This window comes from Amphiura filiformis, chromosome 3, assembly GCF_039555335.1.
Source record: "Amphiura filiformis chromosome 3, Afil_fr2py, whole genome shotgun sequence".
Classification (NCBI taxonomy): Eukaryota; Metazoa; Echinodermata; class Ophiuroidea; order Amphilepidida; family Amphiuridae; genus Amphiura; species Amphiura filiformis.
In genome coordinates, this window is record NC_092630.1 from 54,546,834 (window position 1) to 54,572,288 (window position 25,455).

Consider the following 25,455-nt stretch of genomic DNA (forward strand, 5'->3'; position numbering starts at 1 on the left):
CTGTCATTATAGCTAGAGGTAGTATATCACACAAACGGGTCAATGAGGTACATAAAAATGACCTTGTGTGGTATTTAGTTCCCAGGAAATGAGTTTTGACAGAGGCAATATGTGGTTAAATGTCGACCCCTCACTACAAGAGTTATTACCGTCGATTTGGTTAAGAAAGGAGATGAGACATGGTCAATTCTGTTCAGGCAGTTAAACCTAATGCCCTATATATAAAATTAGACACTTGTTATCTAAAATTCGGCAATAGTCTATGTAAAGCCCATGTAAGGTGATCTATACATGAACAGAATTAGCTAATGAATCATGCTTGAATATAAACGAAAATTTCTTGGCTAGGGAACAAAGTAACTGGGATAGGTAATGTTTTTGTGCGGGTGAATTACAAATGACTTGAATATTTAAATCTTTGTCTAACAGACCTGTCAAAGATGGAAAATGAGACGTCGTTCTCAACCGCTGACTACGTGGTTTTTGCCATCGTATTACTCTTTTCGTCTGGAATCGGTATTTACTATGCATTCTGTGGAGGTCGTCAAAAAACATCCGGAGAATTTCTGATGGCTGATCGAAGCATGGGATTCTTTCCTGTTGCTATGTCTCTAATTGCCAGCCTCTTTACGGGTATCTACATTCAAGGTGTTACTGCCGACGTGTATTTCAGAGGGACGATGTTCTGGTGGAATGTTATACCACAGGCGTTAACCTGTTGGATTGCAGGCCGTTGTTTTTTGCCAATATATTTTAGGCTTGGATTAACAAGCATATATGAGGTATGTTGAGTATTTCATTGTCAACAAAATCCTCGGGTGTTATTCTTTTAAAATGCCATTTGTGTTTATATATATATTGCAATGTACTAGTTATAGTAATATGTGACCGACTAACCCTGGTTAGTAGAAGATTAGAGGTCATATTTAAAGTCAGTACATACATTGTCCTTTTTTGGCCACCACTAAGTAGACAACAAAGTAATGCGCATAAGATTTAACCCCAAATGTAAAAAAAAACACTTGTCAAAGCAATGTCTTCTAATTTGCTTTTCATGTAATATAACTATTCTTATTTTTTTCTAAACCTGTTTAGTATCTGGAACTACGATTCTCTACTTCAATTCGAAACGTCGGCGTCATTATATGCTATTTCTTCATGGTAAGGAGTTTTACACTAAGAATCGGTTGGTGAAATATGTTTGTGAAAGTTCTATGTTCTAGTAGACATCGTGACTTGATATGTGATCTCAATACAAATATCATGAATAGTTATAAATATTGGACGTAAAAAGGTAACCTATGATGCATGACACCTTTAACTGGAGTAACAGTAACGTCTCCTCAACACCAAGTCTAGTCATACCTTTTTGGTAACTTACAACTGTGCATCGGAGATGTTCAAACTATACATGTTTCTGATTCCTAATAATGAGAAATATAAATCGTTTTATGGGTTTTAGCGAGAACCGACACATTTTGAAATTTGAGCCCTGGCATTTTTGTTTATGCAAATATGCATTTTCCCGTATTTCCCTTTTTCTCATTTATTTTTGATATGTTGTCTTTTAGAAATACGTCAACAAAAACATTGCTGTTCCAATTTTATCTATAGGTTAAATGTGCATTGACTCGTCTAGAGGGTCGATACACGTTACCTTTATACCAGAACGTTACGCAGTTTGGGAGTAAAGTGTCTACAGGTCACTGATCCCTAACCCTAATTTAAGTTGCCATGCAGTCTTCTGATGAAGGACATAGTTGTGGCCGAAAATTTGAGTTTCCTCTAATATTTATGTTATGTACCTTACAAGTAAACAAAGAATAATTTAACCATCTCATTCTCACCGCACTCATCTACCATTCTCTTCTTTCCAATAATCCAATAACTTTACATTTTTTACAAAATGTGAAGCAAACTTTATTTTTAAAACAATTTATTCGTTATGAGCCTTTGGAAACATTGAAACTCAAAATATGGTAGGTCAATCTGCGTTACAACAGCCATATTGTTGCTTTGATTGCCTAAGGGGCTACGTTCAAATTCATTGTTTTAAAGCTCTTGTTTTAAATATTAAAATTGTGTGTAGCAAAAGCGATTGATCTTGTAGATGTGAAATATTATTAAACAATTGCCTTTTCTTCAAAAAGTAATGTTAAATTATCAACTTTTGTTTTTGCAGATACTACATTCTGGTGTTGCAACATTTGCTGCTAGCCTCGCACTCAAAGCAGGTTATTATTTTCATTGTTATTATTAAAATGGGTTTGCAGCCAGATAACTTGCAAGTTTATTTGATGTAATCAAATTGTGTTTATTTTACAGTCACAGGAATAGAGTTGACTCCGGCCGTTTTAATTCTAAGTGGAGTATGCATGTTTTATACCGCTCTGGTAAGAGAAACTTAAAGCTTTATAAAAATTCGACTACTTAAACATTTTCACTATCTGAATCCCTTAAATTCGGTACAAATTTCCTGAACTTTCCTAATCAACATTTATTTGAATGCCTTCAGCTTTTTTCAACCATCGTTATATAGCATTACAGGTTTTAATTAAAGAACGTTTTGGGGAAAGTTATATGCACACTACGTCACTGGACAGGAAAAATGTTACCTCATTTTGGCAAATAGGTAAAAGTGACAAGTTATCGAATTCAACAATATTTTCATTTGGTAACTGTTCAAATATATCGATTTGTGTGTCGCACGTATCATGCCTTCACATTTGACATTTGACACTTTGTTAATGTTCCCTCTTTGCAACAGTGTAAAATGTACACAGGGGGCTTTCTGCACATTTCAGGTAAATGCCAGCCATGTATGTTTTATATTTAATCCAATGCTAATAATTATGTTATGATGAATGTGGCCTTTTGAAAATGAAGACAGGATACACAGTACAATAACTTTTGTTCTTTCTCCTGTTTAAGGGTGGTATGAAAGCTGTGTTATGGGCCGATTGCTTTCAGATGTTTATAGTCTTCGCTGGATTATTTTGTGCTATTATTGAGGGCGCTTTAACAGTCGGTGGCCTCAAAGAGGTATGGCGGATCGCTGAAGACAATGGAAGAATAATATTTGACAAGTGCGTCATTATACGAAAAGACATTATGTAGACCATAGACTTAATTATATGTCATTTCCCTTCTGACTTAAAAGAACTACAATTTAAATGTATAATACCTTATTACTGTTCGTACTGTCCTTATACATCAATGTCAGGGGGGCGGTCAAGATTGACTAAATTTTAACGTCATAATTGGTTTACCATGTAAACACAAAACTATGACAAATAATTCCAAAAGTGTATTATGTTACTAGTCTAACTCCGCTCTCGACTCAGGAATAGGAGGTCCGAGTTCAATACCCCATGTAGCAATTTTCACTTTATTATGTATTTTGGAATCTTATTATTTTTCAATCATAATTTTTGATCAATTTCTCAATTTTATGGCAAAATTGTCCACCTCGCTTAATAATTGTCCATCTTGCCATAAAATCTAGAAATTTGATGGTCAAAAATTATGATTGGAACGTAATAAGATTTCAAAATCTATAATTACGTGTTCATTTTTAATCCAAAATTGTTTATTTTCATGCATGTGAAATGTATACATTGCAGTGGAAAATGTTTTTGTCTATAACGGGGCCAATAGAGCCAAAAAAAAAAAGCTTAGCGAAAACATATTGCGTCCAATTTTGCTTCCGATATTGACTGTTGCCCCGGGCTGTTGCCGCATTAAAATGACGTCGTGTACCATCGTCTGATCAGTGTCATTCTTTGCTTTTAGTTTCAGCTGGGATCCCGCGGAATACGCCACGTTTTGGAACATCGCCATCTTTGGCGCTGTTGGGTGGCTTCCTGCTCAAGCTATTTCACAATATCAAATACAAAGATACCTTTCATGTAAAGACTTCAGAACAGCTAATTTGTGAGTATTGTTGAATTATTGGCATTCGTGCACTCGCCCACTTATACTGTCTGACTGACTTATACCCCTGCCTGTAAGCGCCTCGAAACGAGGACATACAAAGTAAAAAACACTGTACTATCCAATCGAGAACACACATTCCTGCAGTGAATTAAACGATATGGACATACACATAAACACCACGAGATGGTACTTTATATGGGGTAGGCCTACACCCACCGCCAAGAGAAGAGAGGACGTGCTCTAAATACTACCTACGAACTTTCGAATTTACTTACGAACTTACTTACGAACTTACTTACGAACTTACTAAAATGGATTTACTCACGAACTTTCTAACGAACTTACTTACAGAGCCTTAACCACTTATGCTATTGGTTGCATGATTGTGACATCTCTTTGTTGCCTAGCTGGATTGTGCATATTTGCATATTATTCAGGTTGCGATCCGTACAGTGCTGGGGATATCACTTTTCGAGATGAAGTAGGTTATTATTAGTTGTGAGTTTAAATATTTAATATTACAGGTATTATCAGGAGGTGAAAATTATTTCCCGGTATTTCGAGCATATTAATGTGATCTAATACAATCATATTTTTTTTAGTTGACATCCAGAGATTTTGGGCCAGAACTGGTTATGTCGACTTAAAATAAACACATAAAAAGTAACTTCCTCTCTCAATAAATGACCATTATTCCAAAACGGGTTATCGACGTATGCCAAATTTATTTTAAAAAAAGCATTGGAAACATAATGACTACTGGTGCGAATAATGATGTTATTGATTATCAGATGTTTTGACCCCCGTCAAATGTGCGAAACAAAAGAATAATCTAATGATAGCCGAAGAGGTTTCCTTCAATGAATACTGAACTCAAGGGAATAGGATTTTGTTGCAACTTTCAAATCTTGAATTACTTTCATTTAAATTAACGCTGCGGCATCAATATTGGGATCATTGCAACTGAGGTGTCATAATGCGCAGAAATAAATTCTACATTTAATGCATATCCCAACTTTGGAATAATGGTCATTCATTAAGGGGGGTAGTTACATTTTGTTGTCTTTATTAGAGGTACATGAGTTAAACATGAAAAGTGAATAATAATTATGGTCTCTGTGCATGAAGTATCTATCACATGTGTATGCTCCATGTTTCAACAGTAATATTCAACGAGTTTTCGCTTATTCGGAAATATTCAAAGACGCAGAATATCATAAAACGTTATTTCTTATGAATATGGACATGCCCAGTTCTGGCTCTACACCCTCGATATGTATGATAGGGACTCTATAATTACTACACGAAGAATGTGACCAATGTAGAAGCTCTACCACGTACTCTTCAATGACTTGAAGTTAGGCTTTAGGTTTAAAATAACATTAGGTTTCAACGGGATAGGAGTTGGATTCAATATTTTGTTAGTTCTGCGCTTAATGGTACATCAGCATTTGGTTGATGCGCCTTATTCTTTTGTTCATTCTATTTAGATTCTGCCGTTCTTCATTGTCAATACGATGCAAAGATTTCCAGGATTGTCTGGATTGTTAATTGCCGGACTGTGCTGCTTAGCACTAAGGTAATTTATATTAATAATATAATTCTTGAGAATCCTAACGTACGATACTGGTAGGCAGTTTGTAATCAAACACATGCATGACGAAACACTTGTCTTGCACGAGCCTAAATTATCATGATTATTGTGTCTCTTTTTGTGTTTGGCAATGATTATTTGCACTTTCAGAGCATCAATGTGTGACCGTAATAATATTATTCGTATAATACATTCATAATGAAGCTTGTTTGGCAATCATAAAAATTACCTGTCATTATAATATGTCGTTGAGTCATTTCTATTTCTGATATCCTAGAGTATTATTGATCGTAAAAGATCCTAAAAAACACTAAAAAGGTATGATTTATAATTCTATACATTTACTGACCTGACAGTGTCCAAACCTATTCAGGAATAAATGTTTTGGCTTTGATTATACTTTTCTACAAGTACAGCACAGTATCTTCAGTGGAGAATGCTTTGACAGCCGTTACAGGACAACATTTTATCAAAGGATTTTGGCCAAATATATCAGAAGCGACATATACTCTCATTAACAAAGGACTAGGTTGGTAAACAATACATTAGGACAGAAATTGTAAAGAATGTGGTATAAAACAGCCAAAATTACCAGGTATTATAGCCCGCTAGCGAACCTCATTTTTTAAATTTTTCGACGAAGTAGAGAGGTTGCGATTTCCAAACGGTGATCGTACGCCTCGTCTTCAAAATCATTCTCCGGTGACGGAGCGAAGTTGCTTATTTAGCCAGTCACATTTTTTGTCCAGTACAATATGTTAAAGCAAGTCAAGGATATTGAATGTACGAAAGAAAGTCTAACTATTATTATTACCAATTTGTTCGCAAGAAATCATTGTAATAAAGTAACGTAAAGCGTGATATTTTGACTTCATTCGTGCTGGTTCATACGTGCAGATTGTCCATCGAAATGTGTGTGAGATCGACGGTATAAAAATAGATTGCGATGGATCTTTGATGCAAACGCACGGAGTAACGCACGGTGGACATTAATATACGGCGTCACGTGATTCATGCAACGCGACTAATTGTCCTCACCAAACAATATCACTTTGAAATAAGACCCGGAGATTACTAAATATCTTGTTTTGTGTCCCTCCCCCTCCTGTGGCCAAATATAGAGTTGCGGTTCCAGACGCCTTATGTTCGTCACGATAGCGCACAATAAGTACGCATGAACACCCGTATGAATGCACGGACTGCGCACTGACGCGTGGACGCAATCGCTCTAGTCAGTTTAACCTTCATCTCGGACGGACACCTGTACATAAATTATACATAAATAAATTCGCTGATACGAAGTCTGCATAGTTATCTTAATTTATTTTTTCTTGTTACGATAGTGCTGTTATTTGGTGTTATAATAATTGGTGCGACATTCCTGATGAGCATTATGGGAGATTTAGTTCCAGTAAGTTGTGCTGATATGATATTCAAAAATTATTGGTCAATACTTCACTGTAAATAATAGTTAAACACTTCACTGTAAATAATAGTTATTGAACAATTTTAAAGTCCGTTACTTATCTTGCTTATGTAAAATGCATATTATCATAATATCATGCTTTAGGTATCAGTCATTTTCAAATATTAAATGTAATCGCATACTAAGCAATTCCTTTCCTTTATTATACAGACGCTATTGGGTATCATCGGAGTCACAAACAGTCCCATCTTAGGCGTATTCTGCTTGGGCATCTTTTCTAAAAGAACTACATCAAAGGTATACGTTGGTAAACATATGACGTTGCTGTTTTCATAATGTTTATCTATACTTTGATCAGCTCGTAATCGGCGGGCCTTATAACATTGCGGATTAATATCAAAATATTTTATGTTGAAAATTTCTTGCTAGAATCATTACGAATTATTAATTCAAGTCCTATACTTTGTCTACTTTCTTAAATATAGAACAGACAGGTCAAATAATAGCACTCTTAACGTGGGTCTACTTTTCGGCGTAGTGGTAAAAGCCTAACATTTCCCGCCTATTACGAGCTGATCAAACTACAAACCTTTCTTTTGTCATCCCTCCCTTCTTTTTCTTTATTTAAGTATAGATGTTTAAAGATATGGTCCTTTTTCATATTAATAGGCCTATCCCCCTACTGTAGGGGGCGTGGAGGTGACGTGTGCTGAACTTGGGTCTTAATACTGCAACATAATTGCGAATTTGGGGTCTTGATCTTGTCAACTTGGAGCACCTCCTCTTGGATTTTTCTCTAGAATTAAAAACATCTGTGACGAATTTGCAATTATAAAATGAAGCGTTCAATTATTGCCTGAAAATACTGATAAATGTTTATTGCAGTAGCCAGATGCCTATACCATTGCCATAAAATGCTAAAAATAATACACATGGCAATTTCACAAATGGAAAGTTTACGAATATATTTTTGCAGGGCGCTTGGATTGGTTTTATCGTATCAGTTGCAGTGGGAATGTGGATTTTAATAGGATCTCTTCATTACCCATCTCCTCCAAAATCCTTATCTCTTACGATCGATGAATGTCCAAATGATGATTACGTGTATAATGCCACCACAGTTGTTTATACCTTTGTGACGGAATGGTTCAACGTGTCTACAACAGAGAGCATACAAGAAGAATGGTCAGTATGAAACAAATTAGTTAGAGCTATTTGGACACACCAGAAGTGACTTTATGATACCTTTGCAACCATTTGAAAGTGCCTCAGAGGTACATATATAGAAGGCTGCTATTTTATCATCATTTTAGTATCGAATAGCTTCGAATGTACGGTATCATCAAAACCATAGTGCTCCAGCGCAATAAAGTTACAGAGCTCCTGCAGCACTAAAGCTATGTTGCTCCTGGAGCACAACATATAACTATATTCTCGAGCATTCGTAGATTCATAGATCTCTATATTGAGCTTTGCCCCTAAATGTTGTTTTAAGGTTAATACGCTGAACCTGTAGAGTGTGTAGAGCCCTATAGGTTGACATCGTGCACTTTAAACCCCACAATTTATAAGATTTGTTCATTTTCTACCTTAGAAGCTCAACGTTCTTTCTAATGTTTTTCAGGCCGCCAATTGCAAGTCTTTATTCTGTATCTAAACTTTGGTATCCGTCTATTTCATTTGCTACGTGCCTGCTATTCGGAATTCTGGGTACTCTAATAACAGGTCAGTAATACTATTGTTTGAATACCCTTTGAGGGTTGCAATCTGTGTATGTACTAGTGTAAGTACGCATGTACTTTAAAAATTTGTTTCAGAGAATTACATATTACTTATCAGTCTAAAAAATGCATTGTTAAATTTTTAACAGTATAGTTTCATATCGTGTTATTTCGAGAGCGCAGTAATTGTTTTTGCTTTTGAGACCGACATAGTTATGTCATTATGTGAACATGTTGGGTATAGAACTTTTTATGATTTGGATCTAAGCGTAGGGTTTTTCAATATCCTATATATAATATCATATTTCAAATTTCAAGGAGGTTGGTTGCTGACTGATGTAGGATTATTAGATTTGTTAACCCTCGTAATTCTGAGCCATTTTAACACCACGGATTACAAATGGAAAGAAGAGGCCGATTATTGCAAGTTGCATCCCCACATTTGTAATAAAATATACTGCCCTATTTGTATAGGTATGGAATCCGCTATCTTGTGATGCCAAAATAAGTACAAAATTCCCCTCGTAATGTTGCGATTTTCACCGTCATTTCTCCTAAATATGAAAGGAAATGTATTTTTCGACTACCAGTTTGCAGTTAAAACCTGGGAGTCAATATCCCTGAGAATATTTCTCAAAGGCAAAAATATATCAAGGAACACGGTTTATACTGTAGAAACCTATGTTGGACTTCACCCACCCTAGTGGTCGACTTTGATGGCCCCTCTTAATCCCTGGGTAATGTGGTGGGTTAATAATGTTATCACTAAAATGAGTGCAAATGATGGATCTACGATTATCTCAAGTCATTTGGGTGTAAACACACTCGTTTTAGTATATATATCGGATGAAATACTATAGGGGGCGTTGTGACAACCTTTGCCCTACGAAGTGGCAGACCCGTTGTTCACCACTCTCCCCCTTCGTAGGATGAATGTTAATGATTGGTAATATGATGGTATTCTATTACAGGTGTTGGCGATCCACAAGATGTTGAAGATAAGTTAATATGTCATTTACCGACGGCTTGCTGTTTTTGTTTGCCAAAGAAGTGGAGAACATGGGAAGAAGAAAAGGTAAACGTATAATTCGTACCCCAAGGAATATGAGATCACAATAGAATCTTTTAAAGATAAAATGTATTGTTATTGATGTCTGGTGACACATATTTGATGTTGCTTTAGCTATAACCTGCTATAGCATAATCATAACAGGGATATATACACATATTTTCATTTAAATGTGATACAACTTTTTGCCGTTTCCGGTATATCAAATCTTATTTTGGTTCTGAGGTCACCTACCAAAATCTGGAAAAGTTATCAATATAGACTTGTAACAAAGTGTAGGTGAAATTCCAATATCATTATAATTATGCCATATTATTTTAAAAAGCTACCATTTACGGAACCAAGGTTGTAAGAGTGAGAGGTAGAACTTCTTGAATGATCCTCTTACATTGTATTTACCTGTATAATTATGAATATAGTGTCAACTTGGATTTGACGAAATATTCAAAATTGTATTTCATTTGTTCAGCAACAGTTTGGAAGGTTAAATTTATTAACATTTTCGTGCCACAATATAGCAAATACAAGGATAAAACAATATTGTTTGCCACCATATAAGTCTTAGCTTTTTAAGTTTGCTTTTTATAAGTCTTAGCTTTTAAGGTTTGCTTTAAAAAAATTATATTACAGGATATTGGGACTTTTGGGTATTTTTGGGACGACAAAATTCCGGTAAAAACCATGGAGCCTTCAACGCAACCAGAAATAAAAACCGAAGATAAAAATGCGTCGTATCCTGAAATTCTTCCAATGTTGGAAAGAGAATCTATAGTATGAGTCAGACGTCAACTGTTTTTTGGTTGTTATTACATCCGTCATTAGTGTGTTTTAACAGCACAAATCTGATGCACACATTTTGTAAATACTATCCTGTACAGTTATAATAAGGATATTTAAGACGTCATGCTTTAAGGGAGGTGTTATGAGCGAACCGTGGTTTGGATTCCAGAGGGAGGGTGCCTGTAAGAGGCACAGCCATCAGAAAATGAATAACTGAGATCGCGCGCCAAATAAACTTACTGCAGTAATTTTCCAAGTCTTAAAAAAATAGACATAGGTGGGAATCGAACCCGGCACCTTCCGGTTCTGAATCAACAGATAGTATCACTAAGCCAACTTCCTATCTGCAATAAAACCTGTGATATTAATTCTTGATAATGTTTAACGGAAAAATCAATACTAATGTACGATGTCATTCAAACTCTAATAGAAGTCCCACAACTAAAGTAGCAATCGATAAATCTGCTCACTCAATCATCAAATAATCAATCGAAAAATAAATAAATAAATAAATAAATAAATAAATAAATAAATAAATAAATAAATAAATAAATAAATAAATATATAAATAAATAAATAAATGTGTCCGTAATCTCGAGCCCCAAAACGTCATCAAATAAATAAATAAAATAAAATAAGTAAATAAATAAGTAAATAAATAAATAAATAAATAAAACAAATAAATAAATAAATAAATAAATAAATAAATAAATAAATAAATAAATAAATAAATAAATAAATAAATAAATAAATTAATTAATTAATGTGTCCGTTCTCTCGAGCCCCAAAACATCATTAAATAAATATATAATATAAATATAAATAAATAAATAAATAAATAAATAAATAAATAAATAAATAAATAATACAAAAAGAAATTATAAATTAGTTTTTCTAGGACCTACGCTGGAAAAATAAATTAGCGCATAAGAAAAAGAAACAGACGCTCGGATTCGAACAAGCGACACTGAGAACAGCAACTAAGAAACCACAATGCCTTAGACCACTCGGCCATAGAAGCACACAGTCTTCTCCATGTCAAAAAATATATATTAACCTTTAACGTTGTGCAATATTGGCACATGACACGGGCACATGTCTGTGGGTAAAGATACTGCATGATAGAAAGGCGTGCAAAGGATCTATCCCTGAAGTTAATGGTCATTGACATGTAACCAATTTTTTTGTATACCAGCTACACTCAACCTATACAAAGAAGTATATTATTAGGCGTTGACGCAATCATGAATGCGGGAAGTATAAAACCATAGTCGCCACTCGTGCACTTGTTTGAGTCCACAGGTATTCCGGAAACAGTATTCAACCCCGAATTCAGAGGTCGATTTTGGGTTGTTACATGCAAATACAAACTAATTATATCATGAAAAACCCCACCAAGAGGACTACGATACTTATTCAGAGCCAATCTACATTCTGTTATTTACAAAAGCCGACGGTCAAAGTAAAATTATAAAAGGAGCAAGACCACATATCAACGTTAAATCACGGTAAGCCTAAAATCGCATCGAAAACGCAAAAATGCAGTCACAAAATTTATAATATTACAAAATCACCACAAGGAATTGTAACGTAGGTATGCAGAAAAGAGTTGTATTAGCAATGACAAAGTATGTGCAAAAGATTTGTCTTTGGCATGTCGCTTTTTGAAATATCGCCAAAAATATGAAATTTTGGAAAAACGCCCCAAAATTTAAAACAAACACGAACCTTCCAAAATAAATATATATTAGCACTCGGCGGCCCAGTCACTACCTGTCGCTGTGATTTGGGGTAACTCGTTGCTTCCCTTCTCCAGATACCTGTACTTCAAGGTCGCTCATACCCCAGCCCTTAAAACGCTTTATAACTCCAGCACAAAGAAACCGACAGCAAGATTGTTTGTGAAATTAATTTGATACCAAATCTTACAACATACAGAAATAGGAAATAAACTATACGTGTCTGTTAAACATTTGCGTATGTTACGAATAAACCCATACTTCAGACATCCTCCGAAGTATGGCTTAGGAACAACATAGAAGTGTAGGTACTTGGCTTGGAAAAGGGAAGACACGACATATCCCATATCACAACGCCAAGCATACAATGACCGGGCAAGCCAGTGCGAATGTTTATTTATTTGATACGCATACTACGTTGACATTTGTTTTGGTGCATGATGTACACAAATTTTGTGACTGCATTTTGGCGTTTTCAATGGCATTTTTTAATCTCACCGTGCAATTAACATGATTAAAGCTGATATCTGGGCATGCATCTATAATAGTTCATTTTAAATCATAAAATCGGAAAACCAGGTGCAGTGATCGGTATTTATTCAGTAAGCTAGGTGTCAAACTGAGGGACAAGATATTTCAAGTAGCTAACCAGGCGGATTTAGTCAATGTCAACATGGGCTCATCAGGTAAAATATTGTCCTCTTAAACATATATTTAACTAACACCTCGGACACTATTTTAGTGTTAAAACACTTCACAATATATCAGTAATGAAAGAAATGTGCAAATGTTCGTCATTTGGATAAATTGATACTTGGCAACGTAAACATCAATCTAATACACAAGACATATCCACGATTGATCTTGTCTTTCATGTATATTTAAGCGTTGATGACCCGGAATTCTAAAATGTGTCATCCATAAGCAAATGGCAGCTATCTTCGGAAAGCTTCGATTTTAAAATGTTCACTCTGGACAACAGAATGCAGATTTGATTGGCACAAATGTCGTAATCCTCTCAGTGGGGCGTATTCCTCTCGGTGGGGCGATTTCCTCTCGGTGGGGCGTATTCCTTTCGGCGGGGCTTTTAGAGATAAAACTACTTTGAAGTGGGTGTGTTAACATCATTTTACTTTTTAAATACAGGGTACGTGGCTACATTTGGGGAGCCTATAATTTTATATTTCCCCCTTGCGTTTGTAGGGTCTACACTATACTTCTTTGTATACGTTGGGTGGTTGGTTGTGAATGTCAATGAAATCTCTATCTAAATTTATATCGAAGCCTTATGTTGAGAGAGGAATACTTTGGCATAGATTTGGACTAACTGTTACCAATCGCGACCCCATATAAAACTTTGAATCTCGAATTGCTCAGTATAATGACGCCTTATAATCCCATTTTGTACAATCCATATAGCAATAATCAACAAGTGGCGATTAAATAAATCATATCAACAAGAAAAACTCACTTTTTGGTTACATATTAACACCGACGTTGCAGTCAAAACCTTTGCCTTCAGTTGGGTGGATCGCCGAGGTCAATCGCCGAGGAAATTGCTTGATGGCCAGATCCCAACCATCTGCCAGAATAACTCTAACGCCCCCGATGCTGTTGAGGTATGGTTGTTCTGCTCGTACCCACACTGATTCTTTAATTGACTCATATCACCATATAAACCAACGGAGTTCGCGGTCCAAAATGTCAAAACTGAACACTATCCTCAAGATTTTTACGGACAGCTGAGTTGTTGCCACTTGACTTGTCTATAAACACCTTCCGGGAAGTGGACAGTTTTAACATTAACGACGTAGCCATTTTGGTCAGTGAACCCCGTTGGTTTGAACGGGGAGTCAAAGATGTCAGAGAGTCAAAGATGGTACCCAAAAGAAACGGTATATTTACCTTAGCCAAATAGCGTTTGGCTAGGGTCCTCTTTCTGTCAGGTTCTTTCTTATATCAATCATATAATGAGCCATCGTAGCCATATGCGTTTGCTAATTTGGTCACTAGGACCATTAGGGGGTGCCACAAATGTCACTTCAACATGTTTGGCTCAAAGGTCATGTCCAGGTCATTATGGTCAAAAACGTGTTTTTCACTTAAAATGCTTCTCCTTCCCCATATTACATAGCAGCTTGACGTCACTTGCACACATCCATGGTCTATAACCAGTTTCTAAAAGTTGTACACAGAATTGGGGTCACATGTCATTAAGGGGTCATTTCCGGTATATAACCAAATACCTGAAATCAACCATCGTAGCCATATGCTTTGAGCCATAGTCACTAGGACCATTGGGTGGTGCCACAAATGTCACATGATCATTTCCAGTCAAAGGTCACCCACTTCCGGTCAATAGCCAAAAACGTGATTTTCACTAAAATTGACTATGCCCCCCCCCCCTTGATAGATTTGCTTAGACAGCAACAATAAATTATTATCCATACAGGCCCATTGTGGTTCAATGAGCTATGCATAATATGCTGTTCAGTCCACAATAGGCATATACTTTATACAGTATACTATCTGTATGATTAGGTACTAAAAGTAACCAATCTTCACAAAGCCTTCCAAGGACATATCCATACATATGTATTCCACCCAGCATTTGGCTAAGGCCCTCTTTCTGTCAGGTTCTTCTTTCTTTGTTTCTTCTATCAATCGTATAATGAGCCATCATAACCATAAACATCATAAAGATGTCAACTTCACTGGCTAAGGGCCGTGCTCTGTGAGCACAATGTCTAGTTTCTTTTTGATCTGCTCAATAATTCGATGATTGTCAAAATCAAGGAACGTGTATTTATCATCATAACTGCGAAATGGTTTCTTGCTAAATTATTTATTGTGTATGAATGATATTATTTAAGTGACGGTAGTGGTGACGTTAAATTGCCAAGACTCATTGCCCATTAAAAGTGCGTTGTGTCTGTTTTTGCTAACAAGTGTATTGCATGTATTGGTTACTCAGTAATAAAAACAATGATATTAAAATTATATCGTCTGCAATTTATTGACTCATATTGATAAATGAATTTCAATACCACAGTGATAAGAATCTTGGCCGACTCGTCTTATCTTGTATTTATCCGTGACCTTTGTACAAGTCACAAGTATTAGTGAGAATAAAATTCTTAACTCGATTCTACCTACCTATTCTAGTTGTTTAATGTACGTACTTTGTGATACTCATATTTATTTATTATTTTGTTGACCAGGTAGTTTCAAGATATTTTAATGTCATATCAAAATTTTGAATAACTTGAGGTTGTTATCTTTAAATATAATTTTAATAAAGTTTTACTATGCACTTCCATATTAGGCCATCTTAATTTAATAGTTCGTCTCAACAATGCTCAAAGCCATTCCAAGTTTTTACTTTAATTTTTTTCAATATGTGGGACGAGCTTTTGACAAGAATTGAGCACCTCCCCAAAAGAGATTTTATTATTTTACTATATTAAGATTGCCTTATATGGGTCTACAGTATGTGCCATATTGGCGGGTTTATCACACCATGAATTCCATTTGCACCCATCAGACGTGACTATCGTAGTAATATAAATATTGGAATCGTGAACGTAACAGACCCAATATTGACATAAGACTCCACTTTCCAATGTAGACGCTTTTGATTCTCATTTCATGAGATTGATGGGGCAAATTCGTCGATTTCGTTGCGCAAATTACTTTCCGCTTGCTGTCACAATTATGTGGGAGTGTTTGGGGCGGGTAAGAGTGAACGAGACATAATTGCAAATAACGACATCACCGTGGAGCTGTATATTAAGGGTGACTTCTAAAGAGGATGGTAAATATCATCAGAGGTGAACGAACATTAGATGGATCAGAAGCTGCCAACGGATAATGCCTACATATGTTCCAAAATGTGATATAGAGACATAAGTCGATCAATACGACTAACTCGATAATACTTTGCTTTATTTATTACCAATAACTACGATTAAAACAGAAATCTACGTTATATTATACTTTTTAGCGTCCAGATGTCGACATCTAACCTCACGGGAAATCCTATCGATGATCGCAAGTATGGTTGGGTTGTATTCCAATCAACGGTTGTAGCAATGTTTTCGTTAATAGCCATTACTGGTAACTCATTAGTTTTGTCTTCAATTATCAAATATCGTACACTTCGTTCATTTACATCAGTGTTTATTGGTAATCTAGCAGTGGTTGATTTTATGGTTGGGATAACTCTGATGCCATTTGCATTGATCTCCTGTATAACATGGGATTGGATATTTGACCAGAAATTCTGTCAGTTATGTGGATTTGTCAACTTGCTTCTCCCATTAGCGAGTATTTTGACATTAGTGGCGATAGCATTTGACAGATACATAGCGATTGTCAAATCTCTTCATTATCATGAATGGATCACAAAGAAAACTGTGTGTCTTTTTATTGGCTGGATTTGGGGACAATCTTTTTTATTTTCTATGTGTCCACTGTTAGGTTGGGGAGCTTACGCCTATTCTTACTCGCAGTCTTTATGTATAGTAAAATGGGAAGAGGACCAGTCATTCGCTATTGTCGGTCTCGTGTTTTGTTTCGTCTTGCCATTTGTAGCGATGATATTCTGTTACTGTCGTATTTTTATTGTCGCACGTGAACATAACAAAAAAGTGCGCATGCAAGAAGCTGTTGGAAAACGACTTTCACGGCAAGAAGCTCAAAGAAAAAGCACCAAAGTATCTTTTGTGCATAACAACATATCAACAGAGAGCAGACCTTCTCACAGGATCGTTGTTGCCTTACATGCTACTGCTGCCGAAGCAAAAACTTTTAGAACAGAGAAGAAGGCCAGTATAATCTTATTAATTGTATTAGGGACATTTATAATAGCATGGATGCCTTACATAATCGGTATTATTCATCTTACATTCGCACAAGATGAAAATCAATGGCCCGAAAAGTACCATACAGCGTCTGTTTGGATTGCCATGTTGCAATCTTCGTGTAATCCGGTCATCTATGGTATAATGGACAGAAGATACAGACATGCTATGTATAATATTTTGTGTTGTATGAAAGCTAAGCGAACTGTTGACGTCACAGGGCTTTATTAAAAGTAAATGTTACTGGAGGGATACTCATACCGCGACCGCATGAATCAAGGGCTCTCATCTATTTACTTTGCAACCACATATACAAAATGAATACAAATCGGTGGTTTGACGTGTACTTCACCGTTTAGATACCAGCAAAGTTCGCTTCCACTGATAACATAATCGTAGCTCTTGCCTCTTATTAGGAAAAACAGCAATGTATCTTGTGTGCATAGTGTCATATCAACAGAGAGTAGGCCTAGATTTTCTCGCAGGATCGTTGTTCTATTGTATGCTTCTGCTGCCGAAGCAAAAAAATTTAAACCTAAAGCCACTTTGTAACACGGAGAACGAAGAGGGGTTGTTTCAATTTTGAACGTCTACATGTACCGTAATATTTGGTAACTTATGTCTAGCTATTGGTCTCTTCTATCCAGTGATGCCAAAATAAGTACAGATGATTCCCCACATAAAGTCAATGTGAAGTCTTAATGTGAGCGTACCCGAAATTGAGAAATTCTGGCTATGTACAAAAGCATTTTTTATGAGAAGTTCTAAGGTTAAGAACGGAGAAGAAGGCTAGTATAATCTTAATACTTTGTATTAGGGACATTGATAATAGCATCACTGAAAGCCAAACTGGTGTCAGTGTGACTCTAAAAGTAGAGTCCAGCCACTCTGCGATTCTATATCTTCTCTAAAAGGATATATTGAGAGTCAAATGACTGCGTAGAGTCCTTAATGGTGACTCTTCTCCAAGGGACTCTCCAAGGGAGTCAGATGACTCCCAATATAGAGTTATTTTAGACAGAATCGCGTAGTGGTTGGACTCTGCTTCTAGAGTAACCCTGACTCCATTTATAGAGTCATCCTAACTCTATTACATGGTACCACACAGCGTCTGTTTGGGTTGCCATGTTGCAATCTTCGTGTAATCCGGTCATTTATGGTATAATGGACAGAAGATACAGACATGCTATGTGTAATACTTGTGTTGCATAAAAGCTAAGCGAACTGTAGACGTCACAGGGCTTTATTAAAAGTAGGCCCTAAACGTCATTGGAGGGATACTCATACCGTGACCACATGGATCATGAGCTCTCATCTATATATATATATATATATATACTCTGCAACCATCTAAACGTAAAATAAATAAAAATCGGTGGTGTAACGTGTACTTCACTGTTTAGATACCAGCAAAGTTCGTTTCCACTGATAACATAATCGTAGCTCTTGCCTCTTAGGAAAAACACCAATGTATCTTTTGTGCATAGTATCATATCAAGAGAGAGTAGACTTTCTCGCAGGATCCCAGCAAACACAAAACGTTTTTAAAACGTTTTTAACAGGTTATATTTTGGATCTTTGGTTTGGTAAAAATGTTTTAAAATCATTAAATGTCGAGTTATGTTAAGGTCAAGAAAACGTTTTGTATGAAAACACATTACAAATATATATATATATATATATATTTTAAATGTTAATGTAAAAATATTTTGGCAAACATTTTTTTGCCAAATATTTTGTCAACACTAAATAACATTATGTTAGAATATTTGCAATAAGTTATCACAAACCATTTTTGAACGTTATGAAAACGTATACCCTTTATATAACCCGACATTTAAACGTTTTCTGGAAACCTTTTATAACCTTTGGCGAATGATGATGTCGAAAATGTTTTGTGTTTGTTGGGATCGTTGTTCCATTGTATGCTTCTGCTGCCGAAGCAAAAAGTTAACCCTAGAACCATTTTGTAACACGGAGTACGAAGAGGGGGTTGTTTCAATTATAAACGTCTACATGTACCGTTATATTTGGTAACTTATGTTTAACTATTGGTCTCTTCTATCCAGTGATACCAAAAAAGGTACAGATTCCCCACATAAAGTCACTGTGACTTCCTAATGTGAGCGCACCCTAGCAAAATTGAGAAATTCTGGCTATGTAACAAAGCATTTTTATGAGAAGTTATAAGGTTAGGAACGGAGAAGAAGGCTTGTATAAGCTTAATACTTTAGTATTAGGGTCATTGATAATAGGATCACTGAAAGCCAAACTGGAGTCAGTGTGACTCGAAAAAGTAGATAGTGTCCAGACACTCTGCGATTCTATCTCTAAAACGACCATATATTTGGAGTCAAATGACTGTATAGAGTCATCAGTTGTGACTCTTCAGCGAAGTCAACAAATCTCCAAGGGACTCTCCAAGGGAGTCAGGGAGTTGCGTAGTGCGTAACCCTGACTCCATTTATAGAGCCATCCTAACTCTATTACAGGGTACCACACAGCTTCTGTTTGGATTGTCATGTTGCAATCTTCGTGTAATCCGATCACTTATAGTATAATGGACAGAAGATACAGACATGCTATGTGTATAAATATACTGCGCCAAAAAAGGATACACTTGGAAGAAAAATCCTAATTTTAAAACTAAACCATATTTGGGTAAATTTATTTATTTAATATATGCACTACCTAATCCGGCATATTATGACACCCCATTGGATCCAATGTGACTTCAAGAAGCAAAGTTACAAGCATTTGATTAGACGAAGGTCCAGTTTTAAAACTCCACGGACTTGAGACTGGTGAATGGCTAATTTATGCGTGCCTTTAATTTAAAACAAAGGGAACAAAAGAAAACTGAAACAAAAGAACTGACAAATAAAATGAAAGTTATGAAAGTACAGAGAAGTAAAAACTGTAATAAAAACTGCTTTAAATAAAGCTGTGTTGTCTCTTTGTTGCGCTTCTTTGAATCTTTTTGCGCATTGTATAGGACAGTTTGTCACTTTTAAAACTTCGTCTATTCAATGGTTTGTAACTTTACTTCTTGAGGTTGCATTGGATTCAATGTGGTGTAATAATGTGCAGGATTAGATAGTGCATCTATTAAAAAAAATATTCCAACATTGTTCCGTTTTGGAATTGTGATTATTTTTCCAAGTGTAAGGATACTTTTTTGGCGCAGTATATTTTGTCTTGTATGACAGCTAAGCGAACTGTTGACGTCACCGGGCTTTATTAAAAATAAACGTCAATGGCAAACACACAACGCAAAATAAATAAATAATTTTTGATAGTTCTTTTGGGGTAAAAATATATATCTTCAATACGAAAGGTTAAACTTTGTAAATGATGGACGGCTTTTCCTCCCAAACTACATACACTTATCATTAGATTTATAAAGTTTACTTCGAGATCTGTTAAATGTCAAAAATATCAATCTTTAATTTTTTTTAAATATTTTATATCAGAACACATTCCTCCTATTCAGAATGCAATTTGATGTGTCTGATGTGCTCTCATGTTCCCCAAACAATACTGTGCAATAATTGTCATCCGATCCCTTAAAGCAATTTATAGACATTTTAATTTTTGTGTTTTACACTTTTGCTGGAATCACTAAATGGGTCTTAGTCCATTGCCTTTCACGCAAGCATTCTTTGTGTATAAACTTTCAGTTTTACAAAATTGAGGAACTATATAATATACCTGTAAAAATAAGGACACCGTGTAATCCGTAAGAATTGTTCTCTTTTCCATGTTTGTTCAAATACTTATGCTACTTTTAAAATATCTTGCCTCCAATAATGTAATATTAACAAAAAGTACATTGTGATTTCATGACTTCCGTGTGATAATTTTCAGATAACTTGTAACAAAGCGTAAGAGTAAATTTGTGTTTGTCATGCATGTATGTACGACAGCTTACGAGACCCGATAACGAAGACGATTGATTGATAACATTAGTGTCACTGACCACCACATGGTCATTACATCGGTCACATAATGACCATTCTATTGTGATTGACATTATAATTGACCCGAAACCTGTGTGAAAACCGGTGTCCTTTTCAAGGGACTGGCAGTATATTCTTTCATTTGATTGGCAAGTGCTAATAACTGGAATCGATACGAAGGCTGATTCACAGAACCTTGAAACGAGCCACTCTACAAACATTTCAGGTATAAGGTACTTTCTTAGTTTTGCTTCAATTTTGTTTCAAGGGAATTTAATTTTTATACCAAGTTCTGCAACATAACATAATGTTCGTTATTCCGCCAAAAAGCCTCCGCAAAGTTTGGGTTATGGAATGTTGAAGGCTGAAAAATAGTGAAAGTTCAATTCACATTTGATCCTCAAAACATTATTGTCCCAGCGATTTTTGCACAAGATTGTCGGAGGGGCTATTTTATTGATATTAATAGATTTTTTTTTTGCTTCTCTCAGACAATTTTGCGCGAAAATGTTGGGACACTTTGTTCATTTCGCCCATTCCCGCTCCCCTCAATCAATGTTGAATGCTGTAAAAAAATGAAAAAGTGGTTGCGCTTAATATCCGCTGTAAATAATGAAAAATGCTGCAAATAAAAAAAAAGTGGTTGTGCTTAAGAATACCCGCTCCTACATTGTGTCCGGGGATGGAGGGGGGGTGAGTAAGTACATAGCATGAGCTATGAAACGTTTATTTTAGCCTCAATTCAAAGGAATTTAATCCCAACGTTTTTAGCACACGATTATAGGTCTGTTGAGGCAAGAGAAGAAAAGCCCATTTTTCAAGTGTGCCCTCGCTTTAATAACTTTCGACTTTTATTTCGTGTCCAAATATGATAACAATACTAGTGTTTATGTATATGCCTATTAATATAGGATTTAGAAGTTTTTCAAACACTGCGTGCTATTTTGATAACAGTGCGGTGTTCTCTAGGGTTTTGTTTAAGCAAACACTATCTTGGTGTATATCTGATACACCCAGTGATAAAATGATTTTATGATCGGCCAGTGTACTACACATGATCAACAGCAATCAGAACAGTATCTCGGTAGCAGTTGTATAATAATGTGGTCATAATTACTATACTAACGCATTACTGGATTATTCTCATTGGAGGTAGTCTTCAGAATCAAAGGTAAGTAGACTGCTTCTGTATTGTTTACTTCTGTTTACATGTCGGCAATAGATATTCTTGGCAACAAATAGCAACCATTTTACTTGTCACTTGTAGGTTTATATACAGTATATGATAATGTTGCATTAATACCCATTATACCGACATAAAATCACTATTGTAGCCTATAACTCATTTAACAGCAAAGGTTTTCTCCTTGTAGAATTATTCCAGTTTCACCCCACTCAGTGCAATTGAATGTATAAACCTTTGCTGATATACTACCATAATTAATTCATCAGGACGTCTATGGCAAGCCAAGGGGGCCAAAAGCGTGGAACAGCTACGCGTAGCTTCTTTCTTGTTACGAGCAGCTGTTTGACCAATCAAAATAGTCAAATTTAACCACGTGGTTGGGTCGTTAGCTGCGCGTAGTATAGTTATAGGTATCCTTTCACAATTATTATCTTGTAATTAATTTACGGAATTAGCATAGATAACGAACGGGTAAAGGAGGCCAAATCACAGCACGTGTCAAGAGAACATGTTGCTAATGCCTGGCTAAAATGACACAAAGCATATTTATTTAGTGTTTCCAAGTTTACACCGTGTTTAATAGCAAGTAACTTTATACTCGGGCTGTATTAGCGGTGCAGGGGATATGAAGGTCAAACAACAACAACTACTGATGTAAAGCGCTGTGTATAAAAGATATTGCAGGGAAAGCGATATCACATGCCACTGTGTAAATATGGAGAGAGTAAAAGGGGTCATCAATTTTTTTGGAACGGGGGGGGGGGGGTCCTAAATTTACAAAAGTCGGCGTCAATAAATTGCGGCCCTCACTATTTCGGCATCAAAATGTTATGACCCCCGACACCCACCACCGATACACCGTACCCCCTAGACAGGCTAAAATTGTATTGAAATCAGTCTTTTTGAATACAATAAACACACTATCTGTAGTCATCTTGTGACTCCCTACATTTTGTCATTATCAATTTATGACCCCCTCCCACTTATTTTTCTTTCTAAAAAAGTATAACCCCCTATATTTGGTATCCCCTTCCGAAGAAAATGATAGCTCCCTAAATATAGAACAATCATCATTCTGTTCAGATATTACTTTAATAGCACCTATTCCATTTTTTGCTGATATACTACAGATATTTTCATTTACAAAAATTAACAACGTAATATTTGTGAGAGAGGATATTTACATCAGCTCCACGTGTTTAAAACCGCGAATCTGATTGGTTAATAAGCTGCACGTAACGAGAAAGAAGCTGCGCGTAGCTAGTCCCACGTTCTGAGCCGCTTAGCTTGCCATAGACGTCATTTGTATGCGCCACGGTTCAGTTGCTCTCCTAGAACCGAAAGTGTACTGTCAATTTAAGGTAGTTCTGGTTCACTGCGTTATAACAAGAAATTTTTTCGGATTTCTAACGTAGGTGCACTTTTTGGCCATTTGAGATCATCAGGTATTGTTCGCTTTCAAATGTGAGAGTTCTGATCATAAACTCTGCACAAAATGGGTAATTAGTACTGCTTAAGTGAGAAGGAATACCGGTATAATATTTATTATGCATATGGATCATACCACATAACATTCCCGACAAACAAAATATTGTATCTCGGATAATCTCGATCACCACCAACACCTGCCCTTTTTATGTGTTTTACTAATTGTCAAGCAAGTAGCACTCATTCAAATTTCATTATTATAAAAGGGAGAACTGTTTTCCTGATTTAGGTGGGGTGGGTGGGGTGTGTGGGGGTGTGTGGGTGTGTGTGTGTGTTTCCTAATTTTGTATGGCGCCGTTTTTCATAGGCAAACAAGTACCTGTAGGACTACGTCTATTTGTCATGTATATCATACTCTCATTCAGTCGCTCCTTGCTTCTCAAAGGGATGTCACGGCGTTTAGCGACCCTCAAGTGAACCACATTATTCAAATAAAGTGCTTACAATTTGTTATTGACAAAATCAAGTCACTGAGAAATCACCTCATATCACGGCAATCTTAAAATCCTAATATCTTAATAAAAGAATAGCACTTTTACGACTGGGTTTAAATAGCCTACATCATGCATGGACTGACGAGTACTAAATGAGGATGTATCTTTGAATTGATTTACATGGGATTCGATTTTATGAATATTCAGTCTATACCGACCCTCAAATCGTTGTATGGTTTCATAATATATGTATGGGAAGGAATGGATTAAGACAACCCAAACCGCATGCGTATGAAATGGTGCAAACTTTATCGAGCATGATGAAAGTGCTTCGAGGCCTAAGTGAATAGACGAATAGGGAATAAACTTAAAGTTAGTTGGTGCGTATATTATTGCATTTTACAATATTTTCAGCCTTGTGATATCGATAAAGTATGAGGTAATACTATTATAATAATTCTATTAATAAAATCAATTTCTTTATTCAATTTTAAAATCATATTATAAAGTACATAGGCCTATTTTTATATTTTTTTTTAAATAGGCCTAGACTGAATACCCAAAACAAATACACATATCTTCAGCCATACACATATCGCTAATTGCCTAAGTCATTTGTTGTAATTTTGAGAACAAATAACAAAATGTGGTTCAAGCATGCATAAGTTAGGTAATCACCCTCATAATTTCGGATTGTACCTTTTTATTAGTATCATTATCATTTGTTCTTGTGCAAAGATTGGTGAATAAATATATTTAAATGCATGCTTGAACCATATTTTGTACTTTGTTCTCTAAATTACAAAAAATGACTTAAGCAATTAGCGTAACAGGCTGACGATATGTCAATCAAATTTTAAAAAATAGTTGAGTGCAACAAAAAGTCAGTGTGTTGGTCCAATACGATAAACACGATTTTTTTACTTTTTCCGCTGTGCTTCGTTATTGTATTCTGGATCTGGATTAAGTCGACAGCTTCAACTCAACAGTTGTACCATCGCGTTATTGTGTTCAATCTTGCGTAAGTAATTATAGGCCAGGCCAATTCTTACTGCAATGCATGACTGGATTGTGTCTTGAAAAAGGTATGAGAATGGCACATATTGGCACGGTTCTTGTTGTTGTTGTTGTTGATTTAAATTGGTATTTACTAACTTGAGGATTGAAACAACATTACCCAGACAAGTTACTTCAGTTTTCCTGGACATTTTGCAGTCAAATTTGGACATGCACGAGCCTACATGACATGCATCGTGATGAT

The 25,455-nt window shown here is 35.8% G+C and overlaps 3 protein-coding genes across 3 annotated transcripts in view; all 3 read left to right on the forward strand.

Moving 5' to 3' along the window:
• Positions 1-440: 440 nt before the first annotated feature.
• LOC140147335 (sodium-coupled monocarboxylate transporter 1-like) lies at positions 441-8,151 on the forward strand. The gene is made up of 12 exons (XM_072169113.1): positions 441-782; positions 1,096-1,161; positions 2,183-2,234; positions 2,326-2,393; positions 2,932-3,086; positions 3,799-3,933; positions 4,288-4,417; positions 5,427-5,515; positions 5,887-6,059; positions 6,874-6,941; positions 7,167-7,253; positions 7,933-8,151. Exons 1-12 carry the CDS (start codon positions 441-443, stop codon positions 8,149-8,151), a joined length of 1,584 nt encoding a protein of 527 aa, XP_072025214.1.
• Positions 8,152-16,275: 8,124 nt separating this feature from the next.
• Positions 16,276-17,358, forward strand: LOC140147337 (G-protein coupled receptor 161-like). Its single transcript, XM_072169114.1, has one exon. The coding sequence runs from the start codon at positions 16,276-16,278 to the stop codon at positions 17,356-17,358; it is 1,083 nt and encodes a 360-aa protein (XP_072025215.1).
• Positions 17,359-22,177: 4,819 nt separating this feature from the next.
• Positions 22,178-25,455, forward strand: part of LOC140148755 (venom phosphodiesterase 2-like) — a 29,091-nt gene continuing 25,813 nt past the window's right edge. The window contains exon 1 of the mRNA XM_072170803.1: positions 22,178-22,257. The gene's annotated coding sequence lies outside the window, so the exon portion shown is untranslated. The remainder of the gene's footprint in view (positions 22,258-25,455) is intronic.